Raw genomic sequence first — 24,498 nt, forward strand, 5'->3', positions numbered from 1 at the left:
CAGAATCCCAAAACAGAATGGATGAGCATCATTCTTAATAGTATAATATGAAGACAATTGTTGCAGCTGCAATTTCAACTATTTTTCAACTATTTTTTTTCCACTATATATATATGTTTAATAATTTTTGAGATTCAAAGAAGATATTGGCGTAGCGGGTGCAGAACTCTTCGCAATCCTTTCAAATAAAGTTAAGTAAAAACAAGTATGTAACTTTCTTGAAACAAATAGTAGACATTGGCGCAGCCAGAAGGACCCTGCCTACATACCTGAAGTTGTGTAACGCCTCTTAGGCCACATTCACACAGAATCCAGCAAGTGCCTTTGTCAAGACTGCTTTGTGTAGTGTGAATGAGTCACATACTCAGACTGAAATCAGAGACCGGCTCTGGCAACAGCCAGTGGGATTGAAGCTTTGGAACATAAACAGAGTGGGTAGAATGTGTGGTCACTTCATTAACAATAAATTTGACAGGTACACACAAGGAAAAAACATATTTAATGACAATGGTCAAGAGAATGGCTCTTGTAGCCACCTTTACTCTTTACGAAGAGTATATAATCTTTGCGGTGGCCTTCTCTCAAACCATGTCTTCTTCATTGTGCAACATCTTGACTTGGTTTTGTTGAGTTTTAAGCAGAGTGATAGCTGTCCAGAGTACAAAAAACTAATTGTTTGTGCTAATTTGTTTATTTACTTATACTTTGACTGGTACTTTAACTTTAGAGTGCTATAAATCTGCCTGTTGTCTCACTCTATTCTCTGTACGATTCTGTGAAATGTGAGACAAGACATGAAGAATCAGGCTAGTGAGTATTCAAGTGTGAATCCCTCAATCTCTTTCCTGTCGCCTAGTGTGAATAGGATCAAGAGGGCAGGCAAGTCTGATCGTTAAGACCAGTCTTTAAGTCTGAACAATCTGGTTGGCAGCAGTGTGCTTGGCCGGTCCAGGAAATTGTTGACCCTAGGCATAGGATAAACATAAAACTTAATGATGCCATTCACCTCACAGTCATCAATACAGACCCCTCTGGCTTGAGCGCCAGCACAATGGGACTACTCCAAGAGCTGTTTGACTCTTTTACCACTCCTACTTCCATTATGGCCTTTAACTTGGCCTGAGCCATTTTTCTTCTGTGTTTAGATGAGGCCATTTCTGTTGTTTGGATTTCAGTAACCAGGGAAGTCTCAGATAGTGGTTCCCCTTGCTTCTCTTTCTACACCTCAGAAGCATTGGACAACCGCACGTTGCCACTAAGCAATGGACACAACTCACATTTCTCAAACAGCTGTACTTCCCTTGCTGGATAGTTGTCTGTTGAAGTGTGAGGCTGGAGAGCTAGAAGCTGGCCCTTACATTAGGATAACAGTAGTGGTGAGGTTTGTTGTCTGCTTGCAATGCTCCTAGTTGGCAATGGTGGCAGGCAGGCTGTGAACAACAGCCTGTTGTGTTTCCCGAGTGGGAAAGGGAAGCAGGTTTACTGCCCACTCCTCCACTGGCCAGCCGTAAGCTGTGGTCATCCCCTTTGAAAAGGCCAGGTATTCCCCAACATCTCCATCAGATGCCATTATTGACATCTGCAGACTGGTGAATATGATGACCTTCTTGTCAGCCTGCATGCAGAGCATTTTAGACTGCAGCAACTCTTGCAGGAGAGTCCCATCTTCTGCCTCCTTTGAGTCACTGAGCACATGTGTGTATCCATAGCAATATGAGGGAATATTTTGTTGGATTATTTGGAAAAGCCACAGCTAGTTCATAAAACCACAATGGTGCCTAAAATTAAATCCTGAGGAATTCCACGTGGATTTGAAGCTGAAAAAGAAAAGAGTTTTCTTCTTTTTTTTTTACAGTGTTCTGTATGAGAGGCAGGCGCTGAACCAATTAAGTGCAGTAAGAAAGTAACCTTGTCCGTTGCTACACTACGTTATTGATTAACAATAAAATACCAAGGCAAACTTTGTCAATGACCTTTTTAATGAATTTTATTGAAACAACACTGGGTTAAAGAGTGTTAGATTCCTTTCATTATTTTTGCACTAGTGGATTTTGGTGCTTGGAGTTTGAGTTTGCAGAAAACACCACTTACAACGTTAGCTTACCCAGCCTTTTGTATGAATATGAAACATGTCACTTTTTGGCAATGTTTGACTTGTAAATTTTGAAATAATGTACAATGAATATTAATTGTTTTTAAATGAAACCCTGAATAAATTAAATATAGGTCACAGCTGGTCAACCAGTAAGATGCATAAATATGAAGCCATGGAAAACATTACAGGATTACTTTTCTATTATTTTTGGGTGTAGGGGGAATGCAAGATAAGTGTGAAAAAGAACTATCTCTGCACAATCTTTAAAACACTGCAAAAATTGGGTTTCTGTCACAGTTTTAAGTATTGATCCAGGCAGCCTTGGAAAACACACGCCTAAATCACAAATTTGTTTTGAAGCATCCAGACCTGGATATTCTCAGTGAATTCTATCTGATAAAGAGACTGGCGTCAAACTTCAAGACTCATCTCTTAGACTCGTTTGAATATAGATAAAAAGTAAACTTTTTAGACATAACAATGTAAAATGTTAACAATATGTAACAAAAGTTGAAAGTAGCACAGGTTTGTCCTTGATGAGTGATGTGGTGAAAATGTCATCCTTGTTAAGAATGTATCCGGTTTCTACTCCATTTAGTTCTTTGGTTTTTGGGTTGTTTTTTTTTTGGTTTTTAGTTTTTTTATTTATTTTTCTACTTTTTATTTTTGTTTAGTTTTAGTTTTCTGACGGTATCCTGATGGAAACTAAAATCCGCTGTGGCGAATCCTGGAAAACGGAAAAAGCTGAATGAAGGTTTTTGGTTTTTTTTTAGTTTTATTGATGCTTGCAATTAAAGTCCTTAAGTCCCTAATCCTATGTTTTTCACTTTTATCTTGCCATCAGCAAAATTAAGGGGTACTAATTTCTGGATTAGTACTGGCATGCATCAAAATTATAATTAGATTAATATTTATTAAAGCTATTCTTCCTCCACCCCCCACCCCCCCACCATCAGTCATCCTCATGTCAAAATTTGCTCAGACAAAAACTAAATCTTCACTCATTATTGTGGCCATTTCTCAACAATGTAATGTAGCTAGCTGTTACGTAAAAGAAGCATATGGCCAATTGTTGCATTTCTGGCTTCACTACCCCAAAATCCCTGTTTCTTTGCCTTTCCCTAAAATCCCTGTTATTTTTTTTTCCCCTGTGAGATTTTATACAGTTCAACAAAACATTAATTTGCCTTTTCTGGAGGTGAACTGTACAAGCAGTCACAATTATACAAATAAAAAACACAGTCTCACAAAATGTTACCTCATGTACTTCAGCATGAAGACACATGGACAACAGAGCTATCAAAATATTTCAGGGATGTTTAAAGGTGAAGTGATTAATTTGAAGGGCAATAGGAGAGTGATATAAAAGGACCTCACACACACAAACATGGACACTCATGCAAATGCACATCTGCTCACACATTGAGACAAACACGTGCACACAGGTGCCTGCACACACACTCAGACAGACCCCCATACGACAGCGTTATCTCCGTTCAACAGCTCCCAGATGGCAGCCATAGTGACCTGCCAGCCCCCACTCACACCGGGCGCTATCAGCAGACAGTCTCCACTGCTGTCTGTTTCTTTCTTTGTCTCTCTTTTCTAGTGTCCATCTTTCTGTCTGCATCTATCTGATAACTCTTATGCCCTACTGACTGTCTTTCTTTTGATGTCTGTCTCCCTCCTCCTCTTTTTCTTTGACAAAATCAAAATTCAACTGGAAAATTCTTCTTTACAATTACTTTCTCTTCATTTTTTTTCTCGTGTTTCCCATCTCTTGCTTTTTTGTCTTTCTTTCCCATCTCTTACCTTTTTTTCCTTCTTGCTTCAATATGTTTGACATACCTAGATATTATCTACTCTCTTTCCTATTGGTGTCACTTTATTTCCCCTTTTTTTTGTACCAGTGAATATGCTTGTCTTTTGCTTTCTTCTTCTAAAATCATGCTCCCCTCATTCATGTCCCTCCCCTTCTCCCAGAGGAGCGCTACCAACAGAGCGCTGCATTACATGGCGGCACGGTGGCCCAGTGGTTAGCACCGTTGCCTCACAGCAAGAACCCCAGGCCGTCCCAGGTCCTTTCTGTGTGGAGTTTGCATGTTCTCCCTGTGTTTGTGTGGGTTTCCTCCGGGTGCTCTGGTTTCCTCCTACCATCAAAAAGACATGCATGTCAGGGTTAATACTTCTGTCTGTGCCCCTGCCCAAGGCAATGGAAAGAGGAACTGGAGTTGATCCTTGGGCGCTGTAGCGGCCCACTGCTGCTATACAACAGGATGAGTTAAATGCAGAGAGCACATCCATTGTAAGAATACAATGACAACATGAAGTGGCTTTCTTCCACAACAGAACTTGACATTTAAACTATGATGCACAACTGGAGTGGCACTATTACTACATTCGGCTTCTCTCATTAGTTGTCGCCACAGCGGATCATCCATTTCCATCTCTTCCTGTCCTCTGCATCTTCCTCTGTCACACCAGCCACCTGCATGTCCTCCCTCAACACATATATAAACCTGCTCTTTGGCCTTCCTCTTTTCCTCTTCCCTGGAAGCTCCATATTCAGCATCCTTCTCCCAATATACCCAGCATCTCTGCTCCACACATGTGCAAGCCATCTCAGTCTTGCCTCTCTTGCTTTGTCTCCAAACCGTCCAATCTGAGCTGTCCCTCTAATATACTCATTCCTAATCCTGTCTTTCTTCGTCACTCCCAACGAAAATCTAAGCATCTTCACCTCTGCCACCTCCGGCTCCTCCTCCTCTCTTTTCATCATTCATCTTGACATGTAAACAATGCTGCACAACTGGAGTGGACAATTATAAGTCCATTATAATTCTGTTTATCCTCATTCAGTGTTTTATTCTGTAAATTGTGTACTCATACAACATCCATTGCACGTTATCTGTCTTTGGAGAGAACAAGATCCCTCCTCTGTTGCTCTCCCTGAGGTTTCTTCCTATTTTTTTCTCCCTGTTGAGGGTTTTTTTTTTTAGGGAGTTGTTACTTATCCGATTAGAGGGTCTAAAGACAGGATGTTGTGTTGCTGTAAAGCCCACTGGGGCAAATTTCTAATTTGTGATACTGGGCCATACAAATAAAATTGACTTGACTTGACTTGAAGATCTTCAAAAGACAGCAATATAGAGGAAAAGGTGGTAGGATGAATATTTGTTTTGTGCTGGTGGGTAAAGGACTACATGCAGGTGTTTTTATTTTAGACCCCCTCCCACCCTTTTCTCCCAGTTGTACTCAGCCAATTACCCCACTCTTATCAGCCGTCCTGGTCACTGCTTCACCCCCTCTGCCGATCCGGGGGGGGGGGGGGGGCTGCAGTCTACCACATGCCTCCTCTGATACATGTGGAGTCACCAGCCGCTTTTCACCTGACAGTGAGGAATTTTGCTAGGGGGACGTAGCACTTGGGAGGATCAAGTTATTCCCCCCAGTTCCCCCTCCCCCCCGAACAGGTCCCCCAATCGACCAGAGGGGGCGCTAGTGCACCTACCAGTACACATACCCACATCCAGCTTCCCATCCATAGACAAGGCCAATTGTGTCTGTAGGGATGCCCGACCACGCCGTAGGAAACCCAGGGATCAGAACCGGCAATCCCCGAGTTGGTAGGCAACGGAAAAGACTGCTACGCCACCCGGACACCCGTGTTTATATATAAATTCTTTACAATTACAGCTGAACTCTACAATCAATTATTTTTTTCTTGCCATTAGGACTACAAGCTAGGAAGGTGGCAAATATTGTCTGCAGCTGTTAATTTGATCTATCCTATCCCTCAGTTTATAAGTAAACATCTGAAAAATGATCTTCCCTTTTCACTACTTTCCATATGACAAAGCCTCTGAAATGAATTTAGATAACCTCGTTCATAATATTGTATAGATGGATATGTCAAAGAAGGTTGAATCAGTTCATCTGGATACGTTTATTGACAGGTCCGTTTCATCACTCCTTTCATGTGACCTCTTCAGTCTCAGAGCATACATCAAGATATAGATGGATATACTTTTAACTGTGTGCCCAAACCGAAATTTAAAAAAAAAAGTCCAACACTTCAAGTTTTTTTTTTAATGGAGATACTCTTTGCAGGTTGCAAATGGATGGGCCAGTTGTCCACCATGTGTGCTTCATGGCTCCATAATTGGCCCACTCCTTTTCACATTCTATCCCACTCACTCCTTCCAGTCATCTCAGCACATAGTTCCTCCCAATATTGCTATGTTGACGACACTATACTCTAGCTTTCATGGTACCAGAGTGTCTGCTTGGGTTCCTGCCTGCTTGCCTTGCAACATTATCTGCTTGGATAAGGGAGTGTCTGATCATCCCTTCTAAATCCTTCAGTCCCAGGCACATACATCAACAATCATGCCCTCTGGATCTACAAGGAACCTCAGATTGATGATTGACAACCAGCTCTTGTTTTCATTTTGCACTGCAGCTGTGTCCCATTCCTGCTGCTTTGCGCTGTACACAGGGTGTCTGCGGGTCCTTAAAAGTCTCATAATGTTTTGAATTCAAACTGTACAAATATTAGGCCTTAAAAGACATTAGATTCTCTTACATTTAAATGTATGAAGTCGTAATTTCTACATTAACATTTTATATGTCAATCAATCAATAAATCAATCATATCAACCAATCACAATACTTTATTCAAAATACTTTAGTAATCCCCGAGGGGAAATTGGGTCCTATTACAGACACTAATGCTCCAGTAAAGAAAAAATAACAAGATAACAAGAAAATATAATTAAATAGAAATAAGAAAATAGAAATAACTGATTCAAAGAAAGTCGAATCAGTTCATCTGTACACAGTGTTTATTGACAGAAACGTTTCATCACTCATCTAAGTGTCCTCTTCAGCCTAAACTGACTGCAGGTATCCCCACCCTTATAAACAATACGGTGGCATAACGACTGAAACCAACGATCAGTTTCATACACAAATATGGGAGTGGCCATCCATTAACTAGAGTTACAATGGCCATGTGTACTGTTCAGAGAGGATTTGAGAAGGTTTGCAACCACAGCTGTGGTTGTGATTGTGATGGTGACAGATGTACTCTTAGCCCCGCCCCCCCGGTTCAGGGATGGTCGTTCCCTTTTCTCATAGATGGCCTCTTTAATTATATATTTGGTAGGTTACAGTTAGCGCCCACTTCAAAGGGGCTGAACCTGAGCTCCAGACTTTTCTCTTGGGCTCAAAATGGTGGAATGAACTGTCTTCAATCAGAGCTACAGATTCTGTTCAACTCCCTTTATGAAAGGCTCAAAAACATTCATTTCCTTTCCCAGGCCTCCGTTGCACCGTGGCTAATGTAAGCTATGTGACTAATTGGCTGACAGCAACACTTTTTCTCTAACAAGAGAAAAAGTGAAGGCATTAACCTCAAAATCTTTAGTTCCTGGTTTCATTTTTGACATTTGGTTTTACAGCAAGAGCCAGCGTTTGAGGACTGTATAGATTGTGTGACCATTTTGACATCCCTTCATCCCTGTTTGAATAGATAAGAAGGCATTTTGTGAGTATGACAGTTGCAGAGGTGAGATAAAGACAGCAAAACAGTCGAGAACGACTTTGGTTGCAGTTTTTGGTTTTTTTTTTGGGTATGGCAGTACAGGGTTACAAAATTTAACCAGCATTCCTAAGGATTAAGTTAAGATACTTAATGTGAGTGCCTGCTCAGCGGGGGACTCACTCAGAGAGGATGTCAGGGAACGCTACCTCTAGTCACTGCTTTGAATGGTTTGAGAACTGCAATGGAATATGAACAGCAGTTAAACACATTTCAATTACATTTTGCTCTGTAGTGCAACCCATCTTTTGGGAGCACTAACTCTTATGCAATTCACACACATTGCTTTATAAGATTTTGTCAGATATATTTCCATCTAGATCTGGATTGTCATTATTATTCTTAACTAAAAGAAATGGTTTACCCCACCCCACACACGCACTGACTAAATCCTTATCCCCCCATCCCCACCCACATTTATGACTGTACATCAACCCTTTATGCCTGGTATTAACTAGCTAGGTTTGGGCCAGCTACATAGATCTACTGAACACATCAGTAACAGTCAATACAGTCCACAATATAACATATAAGTCTATGTCTCTGTGAGAGGCCGAATCAGAGAGAAAACTTCTGAATGAGTTATCTCACTGATGGTGCTCATTTTAGCTTGGATGCAACCGTCTAAGGCTATTTACATTTTCTTTTCTTCTTTTTTTTTATTTTTCCCCTCCTTTTCTCCCTAATTGTACCTGGCCCATCACACCCACTCTCTGAGTCGTCCCGGTCCCGGTCACATCCCGGTCGATCCAGGGAGGGCTGCAGACTACCACATGCCTCCTCCGATACATGTGGAGTCGCCAGCCGCTTCTTTTCCCCCTGACAGTGAGGAGTTTCACCATGGGGACGTAGCACGAGGGAGGATCACGCTATTACCCCCAGTTCCCCCTCCCCCCCCAAACAGGCACCCTGATCAACCAGAGGAGGCGCTAGTCCAGCGACCAGGGCACATAACCACATCTGGCTTCCCACCTGCAGACACAGCCAGTTGTGTCTGTAGGGATGCCCGACCAAGCCGGAGGTAACACGGGGATTTGAACCGGAAATCCCCGTATTGGTAGGCAATGGAAGAGACCACCATGCCACCTGGACACTCATCCTTTCCTATTCTTGATTCAAGATGAAACAGACAATCAGCAGAAGTTATATGTTTAAGTTAATTGTCATAAGGGTCAAGGAGATAGATAGCCATGTGACCCTTTGAGGCCAGCATCTACCACTGTAGTTTTAAAGAGCCCACAGTTTGCTCATAATTTGCTTTAGTTGTTATAGCATTTTGGCAGGGCACATCTCACCAAATCCCCTGCCCATATAGCCGACCTATGTGTGTGGCAGTATTCGGGGACAGTTCTGGTATATCCTCTGAACTCAAAGGTGTCTGAAGCAGAACCTCTGCGCTGCATCTGTTTAGCTAACAGCCGCTCCAAATAATTACAGAATTAGTTTAATAACCAGGATTGGGGTGGCAGGGAAATCCAGTCTTTAAGGAGCAGGCTGACTCAGAGCAATTTTATCTAATAGCTACGTGTCTGCAAGCAAAGTCACAGTGGATAACACTTAAAAATTTACGTGCAAGGTTTTGATCCGGATTGCTTCCTCACCATGTCAACGCAGTAGATAGTGACCTCAATAACCTAACGTAAAAGTGCAATGTCAGAAAAAGTGGAAACAGGTAACAGGTTTGTGTGAAACCTTTATCTTCCCACCAAAAAAAAATTTTTGGGTTGAGATTCTATGTGTTCAACTGTTTAGGGGAGCATTTTAAAATAGAATGATCCAGTAGTATACAGTACAGCATTATGTATTGTATATTATACATAGAAATGTTCAGTCAATAAAGGGAGCAACAATATTCGGAAGTTGTTTGGTTTTCCAGGTAACCCAAAGCAACTATGATGAACTAGTTGAAACATCCAGATGAACTGATTCAAAGCAGTACAATCTGCAGCTCAACGTGACTAAGACAAAGGAGCTGGTTGTTGACCTGAGGAGGGACATGACATCAGTGACCCCTGTCTCCATCCAGGGGGTCAGTGTGGACACTGTGGAATACTATAAGTACCTGAGGGTTTATATAGACAATAAACTGGACTAGGCTAAGAACACTGAGGCCCTCTAGAAGAAGGGACAGAGCCGTCTCTATTTTTGAGGAGGCTTAGGTCCTTCAACATCTGCCAAACAATGCTTAAGGTGTGGTATGAGTCTGTGGTGGCCAGTGCTCTCCTGTTTGCTGTTGTGTGTTGGAGCAGCAGGTTGAGGGTAGCGGATGCAAACAGGCTCAATAAACTGATCCGCAACACCGGTGACATTGTGGGGGTGGAACTGGATTCTCTGGCGGCGGTTTCTGAGAGGAGGACGCTGTTGAAATTACGTGCCATCATGGACAATGTCTTCCACCCACTTCATGACATGCTGGTTGGGCACAGGAGTACTTTTAGAAACAGACTCATTCTGCCAAAAGGCACCACAGAGCGCCACAGGAGGTCATTCCTGCCTGTGGCCATCAAACTTTTCAACTCCTCCCTCAGACTCAGACTGTCAGACACTCTGAGTTAATGGTAATTGGACTGGCCCTGTCGGGTGTTGTTTGTGTTGTTTTGTGCTGCTTCTTGTGTGCTGCGATAGTGCAGTATAGATAGGGTGTTGTGTGCACCATGCTTGTTGATATATTTTGTTCTTATTTCTATTTCTTTATCTTTTATTTCTGTTTTTTTCTGTTTCTATTTTCTTATCTTGTTAGTTTTTAGTTATTAGAGCGTGAGTGTCTGTAATAGAACTCAGTTTCCCCTCGGGGATATATAAAGTATTCTGATTCTGATAACCATAAAATGATACAAATAGCAGTTATTGCCCATAATTACTAATGCAGGCAAGAATAATGCCAATGGTGGGCGTCTAAATGGTGGTCTATTCTGTTGCCTACCAACACGGGGATCGCCGGTTCGAATCCCCATGTTACCTCCAGCTTGGTCAGGCATCCCTACAGACACGATTGACTGTGTTTGCAGGTGGGAAGCCGGATGTGGCTATGTGTCCTGGTTGCTGCACTAGCGTTTCCTCTGGTCAGCCAGGGCGCCTGTTCAGTGGGAGGGGGAACTGGGGAAAATAGCGTGATCCTCCCACGCGCTACGTCCCCCTGGCGAAACTTCTCACTGTCAGGTGAAAAGAAGCAGCTGGCGACTCCACATGTATCAGAGGAGGCATGTGGTAGTCTGCAGTCCTCCCTGGATCAGCAGACGGGGTGGAGCAGCGGCCGGGATGGCTCGGAAGAGTGGGGTAATTGGCCAGCTACAACTGGGGAGAAAAAGGGGGGGGATAATTGAGGAGAAAAAGGGGTAAAAAAAGATCCAGAAAAAAACCCCCCAAGAATAATGGAAAAGATAGTCTGCCAGCCTGTCTGCATACATGGACACACATGGACACACATGAGAAGGCACACACCCATGTACACTAGGTGTTTTGTGTGTGTGTGTGTGTGTGTGTGTGTGTGTGTGTGTGTGTGTGTGTGTGTGTGTGTGTGTGTGTGAGTACTGAGGTCTATGTATATTGGATGGTTTACTGCAGTACATTTAGTTAGGGGGAGTTAGGTGCATGTGGTCATATTCCTATTCCATATTCTCTATTCAACTGATGCAATGGCTTGGTATAGCTGCTTTGGCTCATGGTTTATCTGCCAGAAACATCTACTTAACAGCAGAGATGAAGATGCAGTTTTTAGGATTTTCTCATTAATATAGGACTTTGATAGTTGTGATGAAACATTTGGCACAAGAATCTTTTTCTGTAGCCAACCAATTTTTGAGTTGTTCTCATCAGCCTAAACCAAGTTCATCAATATTAGGCAGCTGATTATTATTGTTTTGACTGAAAACCCATAAAAGAGGATAAATAAAAATGAAATGAAGTTGAAGTAAAGCCATTTCCTGCGTCAGTATCTGTTACACACAGTATGTTTAATATAGTCGAGGATTCAAATATTTTCTTCTCCTTACCCCTTGTCAATTCATCCACTGCACATATATCCATCAGATCTCCTGTTTATTAATGTTCTAGCCAAACTAGGACCGTTGACCTGACTTTGATTATAGGATGCTATAATCTCATAGCGTTCCCTCGGCTGCAGTGGCCTTAGTAACGGTTCCCAGGGATGGAGGCAAAAGGACATGGCCAAGAGGAAGAAAATGTTCCAGAAGAGAGAATAGGTCTTATTGCGCATTTCAGAATATTCATCATTCAAGGCCATTTCAGAACATGCCGATGAACACTTAACACTGTCAAATAAAGCCAACCATTTTGTATATTGTGCTGTACATTGTACGTATGCTGGTACGCTCTGTCAGGCATGTATGTAAGTAACCTGCTAACATCTATCTCAGCATCTCTGATATATTCTCTGCACCATTGCACTTTATCACCTCTTATTTCGCTTGTATAAGTCAATCCTTGTGTACAGAGCCGAAGATTGAGTCAAATTCCATGTGTGTGCAAACCTACGTGGCCAATAAACGTGATTCTGATTCGAACATTCATACCACCTGTTTCCTTAAAATACACCATAAAACATGAGCGTCATTGGTCTCTCTACCCTCAGATACTTACAGTACTGCAATCTGGATGATATATGGTTGAGTGACTTATTAAAGGGCAATTACGCACTCGTCTCGATCTTGAAAAGGTGACTAATAGGGGCGTAGCTCATCTCTTACTGACATACGTAGGTGACACCCACATATGTCACATACACCGTACATCACATGGGTCTCTGAGGTTTTGGTGCCTATTAAGTAGGTGGTCGTTACTTGTAAAAAGAAAAAAAAGCGTAGACGATTTTCCCTGAAAGCAGCCGTGTGATGCGTCTCAGTGAATTTATCATGAGGACGATCAGTTCTTCTATCAGAGGCTCATAACACCACATTTTCAACTCCAAAACATGTAAAAAAAAAATTACCATCCCTTTAAAGGGACAATGGGAAAATAATGATACTCATGAATTACATGCTGTAACTTGGACTGTGTGTTTGTGCTCTTGTATTTGTGCTTGTGAACTCATTTGTTGGTGTTATTAGTCACGTGTTTCACAGACATGCATACTAACAAACACACAAACGCACAAACGAATGACACATTTCTTGAAACCACTTATCAAGTAGATCTGTAAGTAGACATTTAGTTGTAAGTACAGCTTGAGTGGGATTTTGAGGGGAAAAAATTGGGGTCTTGCTTGAAGCTACAAAGATTAGGCATCATTGTTGAAAGCAGTTTATTTATTATGTAAATTCTTCGGTTTTACAAGTTTATTTTTATTTAAAAATCCGTACCGATAGTCCAGATTTGTTAAAAGCGCAAATTTTGGAGATGAGATTTTTGTGCAGTATTGTGGCGATACACATTTGAGGGTAGCTTCGCCAGGGGCTGCTGCTCCTTTAAGGCAGACATTTTAGAGTGCTGACGTAGCACTGCTTGGGGTTTCCGGGGCGGAGCCATGTTTGCAGCAGCCTATAGGTTAGCTGGTTGCCAGGAGAGATTGCGCTGTATCGGTGTCGTTCTGTGTGGCGGGTAAACGGAATTGACTCGACCTCTCCGTCTCCTCGTTCCTGCACTCCCACAGGATCATATTTTGGTTTGGAACCAGTTTATAGTTTTATACAATATTGTATGGTGACAGTGATGTACCACGGGATTTTGTTCTTTTCTATTTTTGCAAATTGTTCAGGTAAACTCACTAATCATATAATCCAGATGGCGGCACAAATTCACGTTTGCAGCAGCCTCACCCAGTGCCGTCCATGCAGTGTCTGTCCAGGTCTGCGTCTACGTTTGTCTTCGTTCGATGGCTGGGAGAGCTGGCGCTGGATCGGCTGGGAGAACCTGGTCTGCCGCGTCCTGTGGGCCAGGGGACCACGGTCCTGCCTGGAGCTGTGCCCGAAGAGGTAACATCGAGGGCGGTTTGACAAGGCACGGAAGCGGGACAGGCTAAGCTAACTGCTAGCCCATGCAGACCAGCAGTTCCAACAGTCATCGTGGCTGGCGTTCATTCTTCTGGACAGTGATTTTTTTTATTTTTTAGTTTAGATATATGTGTTAGTTTGGATATATGTGTTCTTTTAGTTCAGGGATATTTGTTTTTGTCTTTGTGTTGCACTGCTGTGGGCTGGGGGGAAATGATGTTTCATTTCATTTCATGTGCACAAGTGCATGAAATGACAAAGTGTTTCTGATTCTGATTAACCCTTACAGTGCTGTAGTTGAAGTCTTCGTTTCTATATACTTAAGCTGCACAAAAAAGAGTTTCAAAGAACGTCGACAGAAATTTAAAACAAATAGTGTGAAATCTTAAGAAAATATTTCAACTTTGGCCTACTGAACAGTCCATCACCCAACGATTCCCCTGACCCTTTCCTCCAGGATCACAGAAAGATGAATCAGTTCATCTGGACACAACGTTTATTGACATACGTTTCATCACTCGTCTAAGTGACCTCTTCAGTCTCAACTGACTGCAGGTATCCCCACCCTTATAAACAATACAGTGGCATAACGACATTGCATATCATTAACGTTTGCATAAACGTCCAGATGAACTGATTCAACTTCCTGTGATTTCCTTACCTGGATTATTGAGCATGCATGGGGGGGGGGGTGGCTGGTGTATGGTGCTGCTGGTAGTGGTAGTGGGGGAGTGGGTGGCACTGCAGAGGCTATTACTGTACCCCAAATGATGCTGCTTTTGCTTTTAACAAACACCCTATTTAAAAGCCTGTCTCTATTTAGAGCTATCATTTCTCATGTGTTTTCCGATTTCCCAAGCAGAGTCTATAAAAAAGAAGCAGTGCGTTCAAAAAAGACACAACCAAGGCATATGTGAAGCTCAGAACTGGGAGAACAAACATCTGTTTCGTGCATGGTTAAGCTTTTTGATGAAGAGAAAAATAGTCTCTATTGGAATATCTATCTGAAATTTAATTGCCTATACAAAATAATATTCAGATTGAAGGATAGCATTTGTGGCAAGATAGTTTGCATATATCTAACTTAATATATACCACTTTTGCAAAATTATTTATGAATATTATCATTACTCTCTATCATATTATTTTATTCAATGTATTAAGTCATTATGTATTATGCATTAAGTGAGGATGCAAGAAGTAGAGGTGATGAAGGTGGATTAATTTAAATACTTGTGGTCAACTGTTCAAAGTAATGGGGAGTGTGGAAGAGAGGTGGAGAAGAGAGTGCAGGCAGGGTGGAGTGGGTGGAGAAGAGTGTCAGTAGTGATTTGTGACAGAAGGGTACCAGCAAGAGTTAAAGGGAAAGTTTACAACATGGTTGTGAGACCAGCTATGTTATATGGTTTGGAGACAGTGGCACTGACAAAAAGACAGAAGGTGGCAGAGTTGAAGATGCTAAGATTTTCATTGGGAGTGATGAAGAAGGACAGGATTAGGAACGAGTATATTAGAGGGACAGCTAAAGTTGGACGGTTTGGAGACAAAGCAAAAGAGGGGAGATTGAGATGGATTGGACATGTGTGGAGGAGAGATGCTGGGTATATTGGGAGAAGGATGCTGAATATGGAGCTGCCAGGGAAGAGGAAAAGAGGAAGGCCAAAGAGGAGGTTTATGGATGTGGTGAGAGAGGACATGCAGGTGGCTGATGAGACAGATGAAGATGCAGAAGACAGGAAGAGATGGAAACGGATGATCCGCTGTGGCGACCCCTAATGGGAGTAGCCGATGGTGGTAGTAGTAGTAGTAGTAGTAGTAGTAGTAGTAGTAGTAAAAGTAGTTGTCAGAATTATTTATAGCATTTATTTGCCGTTTCTATTTTCATAGCAATTCTCTGCGTTCTCTAGTCTTCATTTGTGGATGTTTCCAAGCAGCAGTTTAATTAATCGTTGCAGACATTTTACCACGATGGTAAGTTGCTTGTATTATTATTATTGTGGCAATAGTGTCTCAATCCCCACCACGTGTTTTCACACTTGGTCCATATAAGCCTTCCAAGTGAATTCAGAGCAATCAATCAGCATCTTTGTTTTTGTATGAAAAGCCCCAGATGAACTTAGACTCCTCTGAAACAACCCAGACTCACATCTCCTGTAGCTGGTCTGAAGTGGGTCATTCACAGTCAGATCAATTGGCTGGTGGGTGAAGACAACAGCCAGCACATAGTCCAAAGCCGTAATTCTGAGTCCTAAAGAAAGTGTAGTGTGGACCTTTTCACTTGATTCTCTTACTTAACGGGGACGGTGACGGTTTGTTTTGAATGGACCATGTCTGAAAATGCCCTTGGTCACTTGTTCAGATTATGTTTTTAACAGAAAAGAGGCAGATAAAGAGAGTAGACACAAACACGTCATGAAAAGGAACCTGACAATGACATGTGTGGACTGGTGACGACTAACCTATTGGAAAACAGTATGCTTCATCTGAGTCCTTTTATTAATACGTATAATTTTTTTGGTCCACACTCCATCATTTCAAATGTTAGTGAATAATACATTATGCAGGAAAGAGGGTGAAAGGTGAAAATGCAGAAAATGGAGGTTAGTAATGGCGTAATGTGAGATGGTTTTGTCCCACCAATGCAAAAAAGAAAAAGGCCTACTAGAATATTAAACAGTGTCGGAGTCAGAGATAAATTACACAATGAGTAATGAGCACTTTCAAAAACGCCACAGAATCCTATGCCTCGGGAAGTTTTGCCGCGCCATTGTGAATGATGTAAGGTTCCACGGAAACGTCACCTCTTTCTCTGTACCTCAACCATCAATAGGCCTCTGTGAAGTATGTTATCGCAAATGAAGTGGACTTTTTAGTTTTGTATAAATTTCAAGTTCTGTGGTGCAACAAGTGGCCTCTCAAACCGGGTGTCTCTAGCTCAGTGTAGTCAGCAAAAAGTATTTAATGCTGTCAGGCTCTGATAGTGTGCCTGTGATTTACAGTGTCAGTAACTTGTTGCATCATTGTGAGACAGCAGAGAGAGTCGGTCAAATATTCAGTGTTACTGCCGGGTGCGCTGGTAGCGGTGTTGTTCTATACGTAGGCTAATAAACACAGAGAAGTTTGAAATATCACTTTCACGTTCTCATACCACACATCTGATATAATCAAACAAATACTGTACAGAAATCTTAGAAATCTGAGAACATGGGCATCTGGGTGGCACGGCGGACTATTCCGTTACCAACCAACATGGGGATCGGAGGTTTGAATCCCCGTGTTTCCTCTGGCTTGCTCGGGCATCCCTACAGACACAATTGGCCATGTCTGCGGGTGGGAAGCTGGATGTGGGTATGTGTCCTGGTCGCTGCACTAGCACCTCTTCTGGTCGGTCGGGGCGCCCGTTCAGGGGGGGAGGGGGAACTGGGGGGAATAGCATGATCCTCCCACGTGCTACGTCCCCCTGGCGAAACTCCTCACTGTCAGGTGAAAAGAAGCGGCTGGTGACTCCACATGTATCAGAGGAGGCATGTGGTAGTCTGCAGCCCTCCCCAGATCGGCAGAGGTGGTGGAGCAACGGCTGGGACGGCTCGGAAGATGGGGGTAATTGGCCAGCTACAACTGGGGAGAAAAAGGGGAAACAAATCCAAAAAAGAAATCTGAGAACGTTCAATTTTCCTTTGACGTGGGACAAATCTGCTACATGTTGGAAAAGAAAATCTCCCCTGTCAGTTGTAATTTATACTTTAGCTGCACATTTGGCGTAAGGAAGCTACGCTAACTGGAGTATGGGATGTCATTTCTCCACTCAGCCTTCCCAAAATATCAACTCGGAGGAAATGATAAGCTAAGTGCTTGAGCGTAATGGGGCTGACTCATTTCTCTCTCTCTCCCTCAGATCAGTAAACAGCAGTTGCAGACAGTTAAGGAGCGCTTCCAAGCCTTCCTCAATGGAGAGACCCAGATCGTGGCCGATGAGGCTTTCATCAACGCAGTCCAGAGCTACTATGAGGTGAGAGGTGTATGGATGTATGGATGTTTTAATGAATAAACTGCTGGCTGGAGATTTTTTCCTTTTTTTAATTGAGTGAGACTATTGGAAATGGCTTGCCCTCCCACCTCATTTCCATGGTGTGTTTCGTTTGCTGTTAAGTCCTCCCAAGCTGTCTTGGCAAGAAGACTGGAAAGGAACAAAAAAAGAAAAAGAGTATCTCGGCCTCTGCGAAAATGACTTTTTCTTGGTCAGATAAATGATGTGGAAATCGCTGTGGCTCCTCAGGGCAGTCTTAATAATGCACTCCCACCTAGCCAAGATTGAACTGATGTGAACCAGCCGGGATGGACCTGGGAAATAGCAAAGCCGTGCCCTGAGGATCGGGCTAACCTCTGACCCTGTTACAGACTGCATCCTTGCTTCTAAGAACTTTTCTGAACACTGATAGTGAATGGAAAATTGTCTTGGCCATTTCAGTTGTGTAAACTGTGATTGACCCAGAAGCTTTTAGGGTCAGGTCTACATGTTCTGTACCAGGGGTGGTAGCAAGCTACCAAAATCATTTAAACGTGGGTTTGCAGTTAAACTACAATTTGGCTCTGAATATGTAAAGAGATATGCAGGAGTGAATCAAAGCATGAAGAGTTAAACGCTGATGTTGAATGCCCCATGTGATGCTCACATCCATACACTATCCCTGTACACACATAATTTGAGAGGGTATGCAACGAGTTGCGTTAACTCAAAAGAAAAGCATGAATTGTTCCCTGCCCGACCAGTTAATGTGGCATCACAAAGGTATACTACATAAGATTGACCCCTCCACCTCCCTCCACCTGCAGGGAAATAAGCAATCATGACCAAAACAAAGCATTTCTTCAAGAGGCCTTCACCTCCCCTCCTTTGCAAATAGCACCGTACATCTTTTCACTTGGTGTTACACAACAATATAAGCACCAGCGGGAAAAGTGCTGTATTTACCCCCGAGCACAGAAAAATGCCTGCACTCTGGCCATTTGTCGAGTGCGATGGCCAAGCGGAGCGGCTAGTTATTACTGTGGCTAATCACAGGCCAGCAGCAGAAAGTGTAAAAATATCTTTTGTTTTAGAGAAGTCATTTATCTCTTCTACATCCAGCCCAGCTTATGATTCAGCTGTAAATGGGCAGCAATGTGCGTCATTAAGTACTCACACATTCTCTTTAAAATGAGATTGTCCACAGGAAGTCTGGTTTTTTATAGCAGAAATCTGCTGTAGTCTCTTGGTAATATACAGAAACCAAAGGCTTATACAAATATATTTTTTAAAAATGTAGCACTTGCTTGCTTACACTCCATTAGCATCCCCACATGCACTATCATATCTATTGGGAGATGCTGAATGTGTATGGGATGGTGCTTTTTGGAAGGCGCTATCTTTGAGCCCCAGTTTTATTGATGCATTGATCTTCATTTATCAATGAATGAATACCTACTTTTTATCAGTACACTTTCATTTAATGTAAAGCACAAGCGCATTGCATTTCATTTAAACGCATGAAATCTGCTGCATAAATATTGGTTGATTAGTTGTTTGATTGATTAGAAGGCACCCCCTTCACCGTATATTGAAAAGGTTGTAGGCTTGACTAGGGTGAAATCTCAAATAGTAAATGCAATGAGTGTGCTGCCGTTTTAAACATTCAGATAAAGCCGCTGGTGCCAGTTTTCATAATGCCGGGTACAGCAGTCAGAAGGATAGAGAGAACCCGAGTCAGAGAAACAGAGAGATCTTGACAACAGACAATGTTTTTAGAGGAGGGTAACAGGAATTTACATTCGTCAATCACAATAGTATGTACACTCACTGAGCACTTTATTAGGAACACCTGTACACCTACATATTTGTGCAGGTGTCAAATCAGCCAATCATGTGGCATTAGTGCAATGCATAAAATCATGCCGGTATGGGTTAGGAGCTTCTGTTAATGTTTACATCAACCATCAGAATGGCAAAAAAATGTGATCTCAGTGATTTCGACTGTGGCATGATTGTTGGTGCCAGACGGCCTGGTTTGAGTCTTGCTGTAACTGCTGATCTCCTGGGATTTTCACGTACAACAGTCTCTAGAGTTTCCTCAGAATGGTGTGAAAAAAAAATCAAGTGAGAGGCCGCTCTGCTTTCTTGATAAGAGGGTCAACGGAGAATGGCCAGACTGGTTCGAGCTGACAGAAAGGCTACTGTAACTCAGATAACCACTCTGTATAACTGCAGTGAGCAGAAAAGCATCTCAGAATGCACAACACGTCAAACCTTGAGGCAGATGGGCCACAACAGCGAAGGACCACGTCGGGTTTCACTTCTGTCAGCCAAGAACAGAAAGCTGAGACTGTGGTGGGCAAAGGCTCACCAAAACTGGACAGTTGAAGACTGGAAAAACGTAGCCTGGTCTGATGAATCTCAATTTCTGCTGAGGCACACAGATGGTAGGGTCAGAATTTGGCACCAACAGCATGAAGCCATGGACCAGACCTAATTTCCCTGCTCAGTCCAGGCTGATGGCGGTGGTGTGATGGTGTGGGGAATGTTTGCTTGGTACACTTAGGGCAAGTTAATACCAATCAATCGTCGCTTGAATGCCACAGCCTATTTGAGTATTGTTGCTGACCATGTGCATCCCCTCATGACCACAATTCACCCATCTTCAAATGGCTTCTTCCAGCATGATAACACACCATACCACAAAGCAAAAGTCGTCTCAAACTAGTTTCATGAACATGACAATTGGTTCAGTGTTCTTCGGTGGCCTTCCCAGTCACTGGATCTAAATCTGCGATGTAGTAGAACAGGAGATTCGCAGCATAGATGTGGAGCTGACAAATCTGTGGAAATTGCACGATGCAATCATGTCAACATGGACCAGCATCTCAGAGGAATGTTTCCAACATCTTGTGGAGTCCATGCCTTGAAGAATTGAGGCTGTTCTGACAGCAAAGGGAGGCCCTACCCACTGTTAGTATAGTGTTCCTAATAAAGTGCTCAGTGAATGTATATTTTATATACACTCCCCATAACACTCATCTTTACCCCACTCTGATAATGTGTGGTCTATAATTGGAATACAACCTTAATTCCATAAGGGAGATCTTGGTGAAATCAGACTTGGATCAAATCAGAAATAATCGGAGAGGACAGATGTCAGTATGTGTCATTAATAACACAAGGAAAGGCGTCTTTATCTCCCTCCACAAGGACTCCGCTAGCCTGGAGTTATGGAACGCATAATCTAATGAAAATCTTGTCTAAAAATGTGTGCCTATATCATTTGAAGGGGGATTTAGTTGTGTTTCCTACACCCACCCTATCTGAAACAAGCCATTTACTGGGTGGAGAAAAATAAATAAAACAACAGGTTTTCCAAAATGAAACTTACTTCACATGTTTATATTTCTTAACCGAGTTTCAGAAATATTCTAAAAAAAAATAGATGCAGTGCAGGTTGAGATTGAATTTTATGGGCAGTGTGAAGTGGCGGGAGAAAAGAAAGAAGTGCAAGAAATCGGGACCCAAAAGAGAACATTGTTGATGTTACTTTGTGAGCAGCAAAAAGGGAAAATTCAGCAGTACACCTAATTAAAAGGTGTGTATAAACTGTTCCTAGTCTCTGATGTTTGCACCCACAGACTGAATGAGAAATTACTTGACTCTTATTTACTTCAGAGTGGTGATGTCAGAGGCAAGTTGAGAACACATGATACTTAAGACGGGTATACAAACGTGTGTTTCATACCATTCGTCTTGTTTGATGGTGTCCGAGTTCGAACTTTCATGTTTGTCAGTAAATGAAGGAAGTGATCAATTATTCTTGCAGTCGGTCAGTTGCTTAATGCTTGGCTTGAATAACATCATTATAGTATACTCCCCAATCAATCTTCTTCTTCTTTTTCCTATGGCCAAAACCACGGTCACACACTAGACAGTATAACATCTTAGACTTGTTTTGGAGTTGGCCTCACTAGTTTATTCAAAGAGTAAAAAAAAAAACAATGGACATCTTTATTATGTAAGATATCCTGGCTTGTATGTACAATTCACTCCATTTCTAAAAATCGAAAACATGGGTAACTGTAGTTAATCTTTTTTTTTCCTTTCCTTCCCATTAAACTGTATTATGAGTCAACTGCATCTCACGTTTTCGAAAGACAATTTTCCATGACCATGGACACCTACCATGAAAACACTGGAAAACTTTTATTCTTAAGCGATTTTCTTCTCTAATCTTTAATATCCTGTTTTAGATTGTTATTTTTTATTATAAATTAGCTTTCTTTACTGTATAATACAATAAAGAAAATAAATACAATTTGTATTGCACCCTCTTTTTCGCTTTATTCACAACCTATCTGTGATGAGGTTCATTTTTCCAGACATTATTTTGGAATTAAAGTATAATTAAACCATAAATCACATTCTTTTAAGCCATAGACATGTTTCTACCTGATGAAACCTAACAGCACAGGAAATAATTACATAAGAAAAAAAAATGGCCAAGATGACTCCACCAAACCACTTCCAGTGAAAACTGAAAAGTTGAAACCTTGCTGCCTCGTTTTTGTTGAAATGATCACGCGTACTGTGCTGCCAGCCCCACCCCGTCTGGTGGTCCTCCTCGACTGAGAGAGTTCAGGGTGGGCAGTGGGCAGAAACTAAGAAAAGACTACCATCAGGGGTCAGACGTACCTTGCTAAGCCCCTGCTTTTAGTGACGCACCCCCTTCTCCCACCTCACTCCCAACTCCCCAGGGCACCATTTTTCAACTTTACCAAATGTACACAAGCTGAAACTGTGTGTTGCAGTACACCTTAATCAGAAAATCAGTCAACTGACTAATCAATCTGCTGGTTTCAGGTGTTCCTGAAAAGTGACCGTGTGTGTCGGATGGTGCAGAGCGGCGGCTGCTCAGCCAGCGACTCGCGGGAGGTTTTTAAGAAGCACATAGAGAAGCGTGTGCGTAGCCTACCCGAGATCGATGGGCTGAGTAAAGAGACAGTGCTCAGTTCCTGGATGGCCAAGTTTGACACCATCTACCGCGGGGAGGAGGACCCCAGGAAGCACCAGCAGAGGATGACGGCCAGCGCTGCCTCCGAGCTCATCCTCAGCAAGGACCAGCTCTACGAGATGTTCCAACAGATCCTGGGCATCAAGAAGTTTGAGCACCAGCTCCTCTATAATGCCTGTCAGGTCAGTGTCTCCACTGTTGTATATCAAATACGAGCAAAAATGTGTATTTGGGAACATGTGTTATGTGTGTGATGGCGTGACTTTCTGCTTTCCGCTCAGAAAATTGGTAAAGTTAAGGTCATACTATTTGATAAATTGGCCCCCTCTTCTCTATCGAATCCTTTAGCCTTTGTACACCAAGTCAAAGGGAAATGTAGCTCAAAACTGAGTCCTGTCTACTTTTGTTTCTTACTCTACCTATTTCCACAGCTAATGGCGGTAAAGGAAATGGCTTGCATAGAATAAGACTTACAATTACCTCATTCACTATTTACTTGCATAAGCATCACAAAGAAATGCTAATTGGGGGTGTCCAGGTAGCGGTCTATTCCGTTGCCTACCAACATAGGGATCGCCGGTTTGAATCCCCCGTGTTACCTCCAGCTTGGTCGGGCGTCGCTACAGACACAATTGGCCGTGTCTGCGAGTGGAAAGCCGGGCTTGGGTATGTGTCCTGGTCGCTGCACTAGCGCCTCCTCTGGTCGGAAGCAATAGTGTAATTGGCTGGATACAACTGGGGGAGAAAAAGGGGGGAAATTCCCCCAAAAAAATGAGAAAAAAAAGGAAATACTAATTGGTTCCATTGTCAAGTTGATCAACGAATATGCCTCTTTAAAATCTAAAATGGCTTTAAAGATAGTAGTGGTCATTGTGTAAATGTTTAGTAATAACAGAGCAGACCTTATCCCACTTTAACTGCAGTACCTTCAAAAAGCATACAACTACCTTGATTTTTCTTCACTAAGTAGCGTTGCAACCTGGTTCAAAAAAAGATTGTTAGTTTTTGTTTTGTTTTTTTGAAAACCATCTACCCAAGATACCCATGACGAATGGGAACATGTTTTTTTTTTTTGCAAAACAATTGACGATGCAATCCTCAAAATTATTTTCTGTTGATTTACCGACACTTAGAGTGATATACAGTAATCGCAGTGGTGTTTTGAGGGCAATGGTGATGGACAAGATCAGGCAGGAGTCTCCATGGACGATGATGTTCGCGGATGACATTGTGATCTGTAGCGAGAGTAGGGTGCAGGTTGAGGAGAGCCTGGAGAGGTAGAGGTATGCACTGGAGAGAAGAGGAATGAAAGTCAGTAGGAGCAAGACGGAATACCTATGCGTGAATGAGAGAGAGGACAGTGGAATGGTCAGGATGCAAGGAGTGGAGGTGACAAAGGCATTTGAGTTTAAATACTTGGGGTCAACTGTCCAAAGTAACGGGGAGTGCAGTAGAGAGGTGAAAAAGAGAGGCAGGTTGGAGTGGGTGGAGAAGTGTGTCAGGAGTGATTTGCGACAGAAGGGTATCAGCAAGAGTTAAAGGGAAAGTTTACAAGATGGTTGTGAGACCAGCTATGTTATATGGTTTGGAGACAGTGGCACTGACAAAAAGACAGGAGGCGGAGCTGGAGGTGGCAGAGTTGAAGATGCTAAGATTTTCACTGGGAGTAACGAAGAAGGACAGGATTAGGAATGATTATATTAGAGGGACCGCTCAGGTTGGACGGTTTGGAGACAAAGCAAGAGAGGCAAGATTGAGATGGCTTGGACATGTGTGGAGGAGAGATGCTGAGTATATTGGGAGAAGGATGCTGAATATGGAGCT

At 42.5% G+C, this 24,498-nt stretch overlaps 1 protein-coding gene across 11 annotated transcripts in view; it reads left to right on the forward strand.

The window, feature by feature from the left end:
* Window positions 1-24,498, forward strand: part of cadpsa (Ca2+-dependent activator protein for secretion a) — a 190,148-nt gene that overhangs the window by 25,785 nt on the left and 139,865 nt on the right. For all 11 annotated transcript variants that reach the window (XM_056275124.1, XM_056275123.1, XM_056275128.1 and 8 more), the window contains exons 2-3: window positions 17,541-17,654; window positions 22,524-22,856. In XM_056275124.1, the coding sequence (XP_056131099.1) occupies window positions 17,541-17,654; window positions 22,524-22,856 (447 nt within the window). The remainder of the gene's footprint in view (window positions 1-17,540; window positions 17,655-22,523; window positions 22,857-24,498) is intronic.

Source organism: Lampris incognitus, chromosome 2, assembly GCF_029633865.1.
Source record: "Lampris incognitus isolate fLamInc1 chromosome 2, fLamInc1.hap2, whole genome shotgun sequence".
Classification (NCBI taxonomy): domain Eukaryota; kingdom Metazoa; phylum Chordata; class Actinopteri; order Lampriformes; family Lampridae; genus Lampris; species Lampris incognitus.